This window comes from Mobula birostris, chromosome 8 (genome assembly GCF_030028105.1).
Source record: "Mobula birostris isolate sMobBir1 chromosome 8, sMobBir1.hap1, whole genome shotgun sequence".
NCBI classification, from domain to species: domain Eukaryota; kingdom Metazoa; phylum Chordata; class Chondrichthyes; order Myliobatiformes; family Myliobatidae; genus Mobula; species Mobula birostris.
The window spans coordinates 53,792,285-53,807,120 of NC_092377.1; the positions used below are offsets into that span (position 1 = coordinate 53,792,285).

Below are 14,836 nucleotides of genomic sequence, written 5' to 3' on the forward strand. Positions count from 1 at the left end.
CTCACACCGAGCATTAACGCACTCTCCAAAGTAACGATGTGACTCACAACTTACATCTCCAGTCGTCGTCTTGGCAAGTCATAGAACATCAGCAGCTACATCCACAGGAATCAGCCTTCATCCCTGGGATTTGCCCAAGAAACTACTTTAAAAATTGGTGGAATGACAAACTGTCTTAAAATTAAAATATTGTGACAGCTTTTGGGAATAAGAACACTTACTAGCATTAAGTGATGCTGATAATTACAGACAAACTATATTTTAGAAGAGTGGAGCTGTTTGCAATGCTTGTCACTACTGGCAATGAGTAATGGAACATGCAAAGCCTCGTACTCGCAGGACTACTGTCACTCAAAAACAGTTGAAAGTGTTTGCATGCTGCTTTAGACTGTCCACAAGAAAGAGATGAACAGTGATGCCTGAACAAACAATGCATTTGAGTGACTTCATACATCTGTGCACTGCTGGTTCACAATGTCCCCAGTGAGCTTGAAAGAAACCTGCTGTATAAAATATGAATGTGGTTGTGAGTTAACAGCTACTGGCAGTATAGAACCTGTGGTGCTGTTTGGCTGCAGGTCTGCTTGTAGCACATGCCATAATACCGTGATCGCATCCCTGCTGATTCAAAGTATCAATATTTATAAAGCAGGGACTGACTGTTGTTACAGACTGAAAGCACAGAAATCTCATGAATGCTGAGATCCTGCTGAATTTAATGGCAGAACTTATTAATATTATTCTTGTTCCATTTTCTGCCCAGCAGACAGTTAAACTTATAGAATTGCAGGATCATTGGCATTTGGGTAGAAACATCTGCAGCAGATAATTGCAGACTGGAGAAAATGTATTATTTGGGGAATAACTGGGACACACTAGGATTCTTTTGGATCAGAAACTACATGAGACAAATGACAGGGGCAGGATGGCAATTTGTAGAAATCAGGAACTTAGGTTTTTCACTGTATCTTGGTGCATGTGACAATCATAGCCAGGGTTGGTAATGGGTACAAGCTCCTACTACCTATTAATTAATCCCTATGGCATGCACCTCAAATAGCCTCTGACAACCAAGTCCAGCTCCTGGTCTTCAAGTGTGGCTTAGCTACTAAGCTCAGCGGAACTGTTTCCACTGATAGGAGAAGGGGCAAAGGCAGGTTACTGGTGCCTTAAAATCAGTTGCTTTGGGCAGACGGGGCTCATTAGCCGAGGTTGTCAGCTTATCTAGGAGAAGGAAATCTCTGATCTCAAACCTCTGCTGCCTTGCCGCTATACCCACTCATTGGGGAAGGCTTCAGGAGTAAACCCAAGGGAAAAATGCAAAGCTGGAGTCCCTGAGTCAGTCCTACATTGATTTCAATGTTGACTGGCAATCCCTGCAGCGCTGCTGGTACCAAACTGTGTTGGTCTCTGCCGTTCCTTTGGGTTCATCAAATGTGTGGAGAAGGGGAGCTTGCTACGTGGGCCACCGCTTCCTCTCCATATCGTACTGTCCAGGCTTGCATACCTAGACAGCTAGGATGCAATATTCATGGTCAACTATGACCGACAGAGGCCTCATCTCACAAGTAAAAGAAATAGGGAATGACATGGTTGAGAGAGATGAAGAAAAAAGGAACATACAATTGGCAAGAAGGGAAATATTTGACCATGCCGAGAGGACAATAATCAGAGGAAGACATGCAAAGACACGAGGCTGAAGAGAAATGCATCCATTTAACAGGTTGCCTTAAGCCCAGAGAAATCCTGCTGGCCGACCCACGTTAACCATAACCAGCAACCAAATAAACCGTATGTGAATTTGATTTCATAATCAAATATTATAACAATGTGCACTTACGACTGTGTAATATGCAACCCACTGATTCAAATTTGCAACAAGTGAACACAGAAATAGAATGCATATTTTGTTGCTTTTCATTTGCAATACTAGAGACCAAAAGACCTCTCATCAAATTTACATCAGAGTGTCAGGATCTGAAGTAATGTCTTTTTTGGATATTGTGGCATGTGAGGGTCTTCAGTTTCCGGTGACCTAATGTGGCTTTGATATTCCTTATTTATTTCTTGCAAAATGCAAACCTGAGGGGAAATTTCCTATGGGAAAACTATAACATAACCACAGAACTCAAACAGATGAAGAACTTGCCTCAACAATTCATCAAGCTTATAAATAGATCAAGGAACAGAAATGTCGATGTTACAAGAAAGCTGTAATTAATGAACTACTTAGTTAAAATGACTTTGGCAAGAAACTTTAAAGATATAGTTCAGGAGGGGCACTGAAGAAAGGAAATAACAGTAATTGGATATCAAACATCATGTCCATGCCAAATTACTGTGTGCAAGATTTTTTAAACTATATCTAATCAGAAGACTGTTGCACTCTGCACAGCATGGAAATCATAACAAGAGCAAAGAGCTAAAATGAGACTTTCATATCACAATAAAGAAGAAAGCTGGTTAGCATGAATGTATAAATACATTTGGAAGAAAACACATTTTCCAGAAAATAAAGTTACAGATATCAAATCACACTGAATAGAGCAATAGCCTACAGTCCTGTTGAAGGTCTTGGCCCAAAAGATCAACGGTTTATTCATTTTCATAGATGCTGCCTGACCTGCAGAGTTCCTTCAGTATTTTGCATGTATTGTGCTAGATTTCCAGAATCTGCAGAATTTCTTGTACTAATAACCCACAATTTGCAATCAAATCAGTTCAACAGTCAAGTTTATTGTCGTTTGATGATATACTGTGCATGCATACTGTCAAACGAGACAATGTTTCTCTGACCCAGGGTGTAAAGCACTGTAGTAAACACACATACCGTGCATAGCCCATAATAAGTTATGAAAGTAAGGGTTACACATAAGTAAAAAAACAAAAGTGCAAAAATATTGTCAGGTACAGAACAGATTAACCGGTGATGCGGCAGGGAGTTCAGAAGCCAGATGACCTGAGGGAAGAAACTGTTTCTCACCCTGGCCGTTCTTGTTTTAATGCATCAGAGTCTCCTGCCTGATGGTAGAAAGTCAAAGAGGATGCTGGATGGATGGGTTAGATCCTTAATAATACTGAAGGCTCTGCGTTTGCAGGACTCTTGGTAAGAGTTCCAGATGGATGGTAGGGAGACCATCCTTTATGATCCTCTCAGCTGTTTGCACAGTCCTTTATAGGGACTTCCAGTCCAATGCTCAGCTGCTCCCATATCAGATGGAGATGCAACTTGTCTGATGCTCTCAATGGTGCTCCTGTAAAATGCAATTAAGATAGGGGTTGAGGTAGCAGCCTCGTTTTCCTCAGTCTCCTTTTAATGTGGAGATGCTACTGTGCCTTCTTGTTTGGAGAGGTGATATTAAGAGACCAGGTGAGGTTATCTGTGATGTGAACTCTCAGGAACTTGGTGCACTTAACTCTCTCTGCGGAGGAGCCATGCATTTGCAGAGGGAGATAGTTCATCTGCACCTTCCTGAAGTTGACAATGATTTCCTTAGCCTTCTTCACATTCAGACTTAGATTGTTCTTCTCACACCAGACCACCAGCCGCTCCATTTCTTCCCTGTACTCCAATTTATTTCATTGTTGATGAGGCCACCCACTGTTGGGTCATCCATTGATAACACAGTTTGAGCTGAATCCTGTAATGCAGTCACTTGTCAGCAGCAGGCTGAGCACACAGCCTTGGAGAGCACCAGTGCTTGGCGTAACGGGACTAGAAATGTTGCTGCCCACACAGACTGACTGCAGCCTTTCCATTAAGAAATCCAGTATCCAGTTGCAGAGGGAGGTGTTGAGGCCTAGAGAGGACAATTTCTACACCAGTTTCTGGGGAATGATGGTTTTAAACACCAAACTGAAGTCTATAAACAGCAGCCTCCTGCATATGAGACCCCACTTTCCATGTGGGACAGGACAGAGTGGAAGGCAGAGGCTATTGCATCATCAGTGGATTGACTTGAGCAACAAGCGAACTGGAAAGCATGCAAGGTAGCTGGAAGTAAGGCTTTAATGTACTCCATGACCAGCCACTCAAAGAACTTCAATGTGGTTGATGTTAATATCAACAGATGACAGTCATTTAGGCAGGTTGTTGTCGCCTTCTTTGGCACTGAAATGATGGTTGCTGCCTTAAAAACCAAGGGGTCAGTGGACTGCTCCTGAAAGATGTTGAATATATCTGTCAGCACCTCAGTTAGTTGGGCAGCGCAGTCTTTCAGAACCCCACCTGGTATGTTATCGGTCCCCAAGGCTTTGCATGGGTTGACCCTGACCAGGGTCTTCCTCACCTCAGCTTCAGCCAGGTGGAGTGTCTGTGCACCTTCCTCACCCACACTTTGCTCTGCTCATCAAGCTGGGCATAAAAGACATTCAGCCTGTCAGGGAGTGAGGCATCCTTGTCACTGATGCTCAAGGTAGACTTGTAGTCTGTAATCCTCTGCATTCCCTGTGACATGCGCCTTGTGTCCCTAGTATCTCAGAAGTGGCAGTATATTCTCTGAGAATGCTCCTACTTTGCCTTCCTGATGGAGCGGGAAAGCACAGTTCTTGCTTCCCTAAGAGCTGTCGCAACCCCCGATCTAAAGGCAGTATCCCAATCCCTCAGTCATGCACAGACCTCTGCAGTAAGCCATGGCTTTTGATTGCCCTCACATGGATGTGTTTCATGATGGTAACACCCTCAGCACACTTCTCAATGTAGCTGGTCATGAATCCACATATTTTTCAATATTAACATGTTTGCCATAGGTAGCAGCCTCCCTGGACTTTCTTCAGTTTATGTCTTCAAAGCAGCCCTGCAATGCTGGGATTGCCCCTTCTGTTTAGGTTTTCACCACTGACCTGTTTTATCAGTGGCTTGTATGCTGGAATCACTACAGATAGGTAACCTGAGAATCCAATGTGGGATCGAGGGATCCAATGCTTTATATACACCTGCTATATTAGTCTAAAACCAGGTCGAGTATATTTTTGCCACTGGTAGCAGAACCAACATGCTGATGAAATTTAGGCAGGACTGTCTTTAGGTTCATATGGTTGAAATCCCCAGTGACAATGAAGATACATACTATCAGGGTGTTTGGTTTGAAAGTCACTGATGGTGCTGTAGAGCTCATGCAGTGCCTTGTGGGCAATAGCAGGGAGGGGGATATATACAGCTACCAACACAACTACACAACACAATGTAGTGAATCCCTCAGTACATAAAACTGTCTGCATTTCACAAAAAAAATGAACTCGATCATTGGTTGACAGTGAGATCTCATTTCTAATGATCCGTAACTCAAGAATCCAAACCACAATAAACAGTTTCTGTAAATAATTGATCAGGGTCCTGAAGGAGCTGCTGATATAAACGACATGATAGAAAATATTGTTGGATTTAGAGGAGGACAGACTGTTGCAAAAACTGAGATACACCAAGTCAAAAAGCTAAGGCCTTAAGGAACAGATGCAGAAGAAAGCAGTTGGGGTGTTAATTCAGGAAGTTCAGAGGGTTTCTCTGTGGGTCAAAAGGAGGATCCTTCCAAATTCAAAAAAGGTGCAGACAACAATGGAAATGTCAACTCGGACATAATTGCTTTGATGGAACATTTCCAATAATTGCTATGGCAAATTTTTGCTCTATCTGAATAAGTGACAAGGAGGAAAGAATGATGTTTGATAGACATCCATAAACAAGCAGTCTAGTGAGAAAAAGGGAATTACATATATATTTTTAATAATGACTGGTTCACTGTTTCAATAAGACTCCACCGTCAAGCTAGCTTGCTCTTAGAAAAGACAGAAAAGAATGAACACAAAGAGATGCTAAAGAAAAAATCTTGGAGGCTAATTAGGAGCAAGCTGACAACGTACTTGGTATGTTATCAAAGACTCTTGTAAATTTCTATAGATGTACCATGGAGAGCATTCTTCACTGGTTGCATCGCCATCTGGTATGGGGGGTGGGCACTACACAGACTGCAGAAAACTGCAAACTCAGCCAGTTCCAAGATGGGCACTTGCTTCTACATCAATGAAGCGATGCCTTGGAAAGGCAGCAGACATCAATAAAGACCTCATCATCCAGGACATGCCCTCTTCTCATTTCTACCATCGAGGAAGTACAGGGCCTGCAGACATACACTCAATGTTTTACAAACACCCCTTCTTCCTTTCCACCATCAGGTTTCTGAATGGACAATAAACCCATGTACACTACCTTACAATTTTTTTCTCTTATTTTTGCATTACTTAATTTTATCTTAATTTCATTTTAACTGTATTTCTTCCTGTAATTTATATTTTATTATATATTGCAATGTACTGCTGCTGCGAAACAACAAATTTCACTAATTATGCTACTGATACTAAACTTGATTCTGATTCTGAATAATGTATGCAAGCAGGTCAGAGACTAACAGATGGCATATGCAAGATGTGGACGCATGCACATCGACTACCAAAACCTTGAAACAATTGTGATAAAGAATCTCCCAAGCCCAAATGCATTACAATGATTGATTCTGCACTTACATATATATGGTGCACTGTGTGGCCAGTCGCTTAAGGTGCGTTTTTTTTTTGTTATTCTATTTCTGTTATTAATGTTTGAAACAGAACTGCAATATTCTGGGAAATTTTCAGGGGAGGTAAGGGAATTAAGCTGTCAGTGCGGGGTTCTTCTGTGGTTATTCCCTTCAGCAATAAATATACCCCTTTGGATACTGCTGTGGGCAGAGTGACCAGTCAGGACAGAGCACCAGCAGCCAGGCTAGTGGCACTGTGGCCTGGTCTGAGGGTAAAGTCAGCCAGTGCGGTAATGATAGGGGACTTGATAGTTAGGCAGACAGACAGGAGATTCTGTGGCCGCAAAAGAGACACTACGATGGTGTGTTGCCCCCTGTGTGCTAATATCCTAAATGTATTGGAGCAGCTGCAGAATAATCTCAAGGTAGAGGGTGAACAGCCAGAGGTCATACTGCACATTGGCACCAATGACATAGGTAGAAAAGTGGAACAGGTCTTATTCAATATCATAGGGAGTTAGTGTTACGTACCCCGTAACTGGGTTGCCAAACCAGCAGAAATGGAACACTCGTTGGAGTCTGGATTACTAGGAACTAATAAAGTTTTAATAAAGAAATAAGTAACACAGTACTCTAATCGCAAGGATATAAATGCAACAGGTTAGCAACGATAATACACACATGTACACAGAACTAGGATAATAGGAATCAAACCAAGCTCTATCGCAGTCTAGGGGTAAAATGATCAGTCTTAAGTAATGCAGAGTTCAGTTCAGCTTAGTACAGTTCACTGTAATCGCTGTTGTGCCGTTGGGGGGGGGGGGGAGATGCAATTTTGATTCAGGCAGACCTTTGATGTTCTTCACAGTTGGTTTCGGGTGGACCCTTTTATGTCTTCTATCCCACTGAGGTCACCGACTGTGACCCCTCCGTTCTGGATACAACCGTTCTTCCGCGGTGAACCCGGCGCCCAGGCTAGGGCGGACACACACACCAGGTTCCCACCGATTGTACCTTTACACCCTGTGAGTCTATGGTCGGTTCCAGCGAACCGGACCTCCAAACTGCCACCAACTTGTGGGGGCACACCGCTCTTCTAAGGTCTCGTTATCTCGTGATCTCGTGGTGTGTGTCGTGCCTTAGCCAACCTGTTCTTTTTATCCCACTGCTGGGGTATCGCCTGTTCATCAAACTTCAAACAGTTCAGGTTCAAAGCAACCGGTCTGTCAATATTCTGAATTGTGTTTCTTTTCCGTTATCTCTCTCTCCTCTCTTATTAACATTTTGAACGTTTCTCCATTGTCTCCTTTATCCCTCTCATTAGCATCAATTGTCTGATAACTTGGTTTGGTGACACATCAGCAAAGAGGCTGAAGAGAAAGACCTCCACATAGTAATCTCCAGATTATTCCCAGTGCAGGTGGGAATGAGATGATAGTGCAGATTAATGAGTGGCTGAGGAGATGGTGCAGAGGGTGGGGTTACAAGTTCTTGGATCATTGGAACCTTTTCTGGAGAAAGAGTGACCTGTACAATAGGGACGGGTTGCACCTGAACTGGAGGGATCCAATAACATGGCTGGGAGGTTTGCTAATGCTATTTGAGAGGGTTTAAACTAGTTTTCCAGGGAGTTGGGAACTGGAGCACCAGGTCAGTAAGTGAAGGATTGGACAGGAAGGTTAATGTCAGGGGAAGTATTGATAGGAAAAATCAAAATAACAGGTATGATTGGATGGATAGTTTGAAGTGTGTGTATTTTAATGCTAGAGGTATTATAGGTGAAGATATTGAACAAAGCACGGATTAATACATGGAAGAACGATGTTGTGGCCATTACAGAGACTTAGTTGAGCGAGGGGCAGGAATGGTGATTAATGTACCAAGTTTTCAAAGTTTTAGAAAAGATAGAGAAGGAGGTAAAGCAGGGAGGGGAGTTACACTACTAATCTGGGACAATATCACAGCTGCAATCAGGGGAGAAATAATGGAAAGTTCAGACACTGAGTTCATTTGGGTAGAACTTAAGTATAGGAAGGGTGCAATCACACTGATGGGATTTTACTACAGACCCCCTAATAGCCACTGGGACATTGAGCAAGCAGGGTCGATGTTGTTGTTTAAACTTAAATTGGATATATATATGGACAGGAGAGGAATGGAGGGTTATGGGCTGAGTGCAGGTCGGTGGGGCTAGGTGAGAGTAAGAGTTCAGCATGGACTAGAAGGGCTGAGATAGCCTGTTTCCGTGCTGTAATTGTTATATGGTTATAAGTAAACAGATAAAGGAAATATTTAAAAAGTAATAAGGTCATTGTCATTGGGGAATTCAAGTTCCCTAAGATAAACTGGGACATCTTAATGCAAGGGGTTTAGATGGGGCAGAATTTATTAAGTGTATCCAAAAGAGGTTCTTAAAACAGTATGTAGATGGTCCAACGAGAGGAGGGGCTGTACTGGACCTACTGTTGGGTAATGAACCTGGCCTGGTGACTGACCTTTCAGTGGGTGAGCAGTTAGGGAACAAAGATCACAACTCCTTAACTTTCAAAATAGTTATGGATAAGGATAGGTATGGTCCTTGCAGAAAAGTCTTAATTTGGATGAGGGCAAATTACGAGGACATTAGGCAGGAACTAAGAAGAGTTATTTGGGAACACCTTATTTCTGGCAGGTCCACATCAGACATGTGGGGTGTTTAAAGATCAATTGTTCCTGTTAGAAGAAAGGACAGGAATCGAAAAATAAGAGAACCTTGGATGTCCAGAGAGGTGATGAATTTAGTCAAAAAGAAATAGGAAAAATATGTAAAGCTTCGGAAGTTAGGAACAAACAGAGCACAAGAGGATTATAAAGAAGCCAGAAAATAACTTTAAGGAGGGAAGTAGGAAAGCCAGGTAAGGCCATGAGAAATCCTTGGCAAGTAGGATCAAGGTTAATCCTCTGGCATCTTATAGATATATCAAGAGCAAGGGGATAACCAGGGGAGAGGGTAGGACGACTCAAGGATAAAGAGGGGATCATTTGCTTGGATGTGGTGAATGTGAGTGAGGTCTGAAATGAGTATTTTACTTCAGTATTTACCAAGGAAAAGAACACAGAGGGCTAGGAGATCAGAGCTGAGTGCATAAATATGTTAGAGCATTTAGAGGTCAAGGAGGAAGAAGAGATAGGTCACATAATGAGTATGAAGGTGGGTAAGTCCCCAGGAGCAGATGGTATTTACTCCAGGTTATTGAAGGAAGCAAGAAGCGAGATTGCTGGGGTCTTGACCAGTACCTTCATATCTTCTCTAGGCATAGGCAAGGTCCTAGAGGACTGGCTAGTGGGTAATTTTGTACCTTTATTTAAGAAGGGAGCAAGGGAAAATCCTGGGGACTATAGACTGGTGAGTCTCACATCAGTTGTAGGGAACTTGCTGGAGAAAATTTTTAGGGATAGTATATATGAGCATTTCAGAACCCATGGCCTAATTGGGGAGAGCCAGCATAGCTTTGTGCAGGGCAAGGTGTGTCTTACCAACTTGACTGAATGTTTTGACAAAGTGATGAGAAGGTTAGAGCTGTGGACATGGTCCACATGATTTTCAGTAAGGCTTTTGATGAAGTCCCTCATGGAGGATAATTCAGAAGATTAGGATGTATGGGGTCTGTGGCAAATTGGCTGTCTGGGTTCAGAACTAGCTTGTACATAAAAGATAGAGGATAGTAGCTGAAGGGACAAATTTGAGCTGCAGGTCTGTAATTACTGCTGTTTGGGAGGCATCTGTGCTGGGACCTCTGTTGTTCGTGATGTATATAAGTGACCTGGATGAAAATATAAATGGGTGGGTAAGTTTGCAGATGATACCAATGTTGGTGGAGTTGTAGATAGTGCAGGAGATTGGCAAAAAATACAGTGCAATATAGATCAGTTGCAGACATGGGCAGAGAAATGGCAGATGGAGTTTAACCCAGATCAGTGTGAGGTGTAGCAACTTGGTAGGGAAAATGCAAGGAGACAGTACACTGTCAAGGTCCAGACACTTAACAGAGTTGCTGAGTAGAAAGACCTTGCGGTCCAACTTCATAGCTCCTTAAACACAGCTATACAGGTCAATAGGGTGGTTAAGAAAGCTCAGCAAATGCTTGTTTTATTAGTCAAGGCATTGAGTTCAAAAGTCAAAAAGTTATGTTGCAACTTTATAGAACTCCAGTTCGGCCATATTTGGAGAATTGGATATCGTTCTGGTTGCCCCACTATACAAAGGAGATTGAGGCTTTGGAGAGGGTGCAGAAGAGGTTTGCCAGGACACTGCCTGGTTTAGAGGGCATGTGTTATCATGAGAGGCTGGACAAACTTGGGTTGCTTTCACTGGAGCGGAGGAGGCTGAGGGGAGATCTGATAGAGGCTTATAAGATTATGGGAGGCATAGATAGAATAAACAGGGAATATATTTTCCTCAGGGTAGAAATATCCAATATCAGAGGGCAAGCATTGAAGGTGAGAGGGGGCAGGTTCAAAGGGGATGAAGTAGGTAGGAGGGTTTAGTGTTTGGGGGTTTCTGATTTGCTTTTTAGCTGTTTCTGTGCTGCATTGCTCTATGTTTTATGTTTGCAAGTTGGTTGCTTGGTTGGTCAGTTGATTACTAATGTAATGGATATGATGGGGTAAAGAACTATGCTTGCATGTAATACAGACAAATGTAAGGAAAACAGAATACAGAATATAGTGTTGCAGCTACAGACACAGAGCAGTACATGTAAATAACTGATGTGCAAGGCCCACAACAAGGTAGACTGGGAGGTCAGCAATTCATCTTTAGCATACAAGACGTCCTTTCAAAGAGCCTGATACAAGTGGGCTAGAAACTATCCTGAAATATGGCTGTATATGTTTTCAAGCTCTTGTATCTTCTGCCTAATGGGAGAGGGGAGAGAAAGAATGACCAGGATGGGAAGGGTCCTTAATTATGATGGCTGCTTTCCTTGGGCAGCCGAAAGTGTAAACCAATGGAGAGGAGGTTTGTTTGCATGATGGATTGATCTGACCATAAATATTTTCCTAATTTTATTGAACTTATCAAAATGTGCTTTGTACATCTCCGTTGAAATGTCAACTCATTGCTGATTCTACTCCAACATACAATAAGAAACCTACAATTTAATGGCATGCTGTAAATTGTAATTATTGCATGTTAAATTATTTCAGTGTTTTGGGACACAAACAGCGAAGTGCTGCATTGCTCTGAAAGTTGAAATCAGAATAGTAATAAGCAAATGCAGAAATGATGTAGAAAATAAAAAAAAACTATCCAGCATATGATAATACAACAGTGTTAAGCATCAAGCACTGAGGCTTTTTTAATCAAAGGAGTTTATTAAAAACTTCTTCCCAATGCAGGGTATGTTTTATTAAATGTTATTAAGATATTAACATACTAATTTCTGACTTGTCGCATATATAACTAATATTTTAATGCTCGTTGATCCTAAGTAAATATCAACAGATTCTAAGACAGTTAACATCTTTTGCTTCTATGTTTTGCAAGAAAGTGTTTCCATAGGAGCATCTGCTTTCAAGAGTCATTTATGTCACACAGAATAGAAGAGCAAAACTGCAACATTGTTGACATTTGTACAGAACAAATAATCAGCAATGAACATGACATACAAATATGTAAAGATTTTATAAAATGTGATGCGAAAGATTTTAGAAATATATGGCCTTATAAACTGACAGAGACCTTCGAGAAGTTGATTATATTTCTATTTGTTAATCAAGGCCTCGATTCATTACAATTTCACTTGATATGGTAAAATGTAAAATGTTGTGTTATTTTCAGATTAGGGCTGAATTTATGAAAAATATCATAAAAACTTCAGATATAGAATGAAAAGAATATGCTGAAATTCTGTAATAATGAGTGATATGGATATGTTTCACAGATTCCAGTTATTGTATGCAAGACAAACAGTACAGAATTTATATTTGCTACTAATTAAGAAGTTCAGTGAAAATTTGGGAAGCATCAATGCTTTTCCATTCATAATCGCATACCAGTAAAAACAAAGAGATTCAAAGATTATTCTGTAAATTATATTGCTGAAGCTCAAACGTATGCACAGCTCATGCAATAAAAATAGATTAATAATATTTTTCTTCAACTTCTTAATATGAGTTTTGCGAGCCCACTGAAAGCCATCTTTATTCCATAGAATACTGCCACCAACATGAAGCATTTTTATTATGGTCTTGCTTTAATAGTTTGCAAAACTAACGCTACATACAAACATTATAAGCTGAAACCTTCAATCTGACTAATGGGTTTACAATGTGCGCCACTGTTACTATATCATTCATTTATTAGCTTCATTTTGCCTTGCGTGAGGCAGATTGAATAATTAGGTGCAATTGAAAAGTGGATCATTGAAGAATCTTGAATAACTGAGTTAATTTCCTCCTCCGCATTGTATGATATGATACTTGTCCTAAACCAGTTCACCCAATTACTACTCATAATTCATCAGACTTTCCAGATAAACTTTTGCACTTGCTATAGGAATACTGGATGGAAAACCCTTTATCTGTCCTCACAAAAATCAACTACTTCAGCATCTTTACTAATTCTTGCACAGATATTAAGTAATTACATTAAATTTGCAAAATGTCTTGATTTTTTTCTGAATCTGTTAACATTTTCTGATTGGTTTCACTATTCAGCATGCTTACATCTCATGACCATTCTTTAAACGGTGAGAATACAAACCCAAGGAATGTGTATGATATTTTTGCAAACATTCAAGAATCATTTCCAATCAGAAAAGTACTATAAAGTGTAGTGAAATGTAATTTAGCCTAGTAACAGCTAAAGCACAACTTTGACTAACTTCTAAAATTCTTAGTGTTGACATTCTAGGGAAATAAAATCTAAGCAGTTCTTTTAGAATCATAGTGATACTGATTTTTACACTTTGAAGATTCAATGAAGGTAATGACTGTCCAGTACAGTCCATGGGTTTGGATTGTAACTATCAAATTTCAAACAAATGCATAGAGTGGTTTTCATGGCTTAGCAATGAATATGCACTTCTACTTGTTGTCCACCTCTTCCTCAATTTACAGCTCTATCCACAGTCTTTAAGAAAGAGTGCCTTTTCTTTATTTCAGCAAATAATGCACGTTGTGCACCACCCATCTGTCTCATAGGAACTCTCAGCTGGTAGTTTTGATGTGGGTGCACAGAGAGGTTTTGTCTCTAAACTACATCATGAGATACATATAGAAAATGTCAAAACCCAGGTACAATATCTTAAGCTATTTTTTGATCATTGTTCCTTACTCCCAACTGATTTTCTGGCACTGAAAAGAATAGCCGATAAAAGTCTTACCTGATCTTCCATCTCTCTGAAAATCCACATGATACCACTCTCCATCATTCACCTTTCTTTGAGTAGCTTTTGTTTTAATAGCACCAGATCCCATGTCTAGCAGAAGGTATAAGTGCCCGTCTAGCATTTCAATAGCAAAAAAGTCCACCTTTACTATTCGTGGATTTTTAGCATCCTTTTGGTGCCGTGGTTTGCCGTGACTAAAAAGAATCAGTCCATTTGGCTCAGTGGTGCGAAAGTCAAATGAGATGGAGCCTGTCTTTTTAGCATTCCACTTTGGTAAAGAAATAAATGATTCAGGGGTTTCAAATGTGATTGGGTCAAGTGTTGCAACATTCTCACATTTGAAAGCAACCATTCCATGAATCTTCATCTTACGATCTCCTTGTTTTGCAAGCCGTGATAATTCCAAACGAACATCATTATTTTTATAAACCACCTGCAAGTGAAATAACAAAGTTAATAATTGAAATCTTCAGAAAATTAATTACAGCCAAGCTTATAAATAAATAATGTTAGTGAAGATTGAGAAAACATGCATTGACAGGAGAAAAGCAATGATCATAAAATATAAAGAATAATAGTCATCCGGGATATTATTAATGCAACAACTTTCCATTATAACACCAATGCTGGAAGAGGAGCATTTCAGATCCTTGATGTTTTTATACATTTGATGCTCATAGAAATTCACAAGGCTACTTTGTTAATACTTTAACTTTGGATGACACATCAATTGCTTGACATACTAACTACAAAGGATATGACCAGAATTTCAATTTAGATATTCACTGAATTAAGGATAGGCGAAGAAGGTAGACTTACATTCTATCAAAAGTTGCTGTAAGTGATGGAAATTGCACCAATAGAAATACTTCAAAAGCATTACAAACTGAGAAACTGGTCACTATAAATCATACACCACATTTTCAACCAGAAACTCAGGCAGGGGTACTG

At 40.5% G+C, this 14,836-nt stretch overlaps 1 protein-coding gene across 1 annotated transcript in view; it reads right to left on the minus strand.

Moving 5' to 3' along the window:
- Positions 1-14,836, minus strand: part of nrxn1a (neurexin 1a) — a 1,764,001-nt gene that overhangs the window by 943,547 nt on the left and 805,618 nt on the right. The window contains exon 11 of the mRNA XM_072265192.1: positions 13,880-14,318. Coding sequence (XP_072121293.1) covers positions 13,880-14,318 — 439 coding nt within the window. The remainder of the gene's footprint in view (positions 1-13,879; positions 14,319-14,836) is intronic.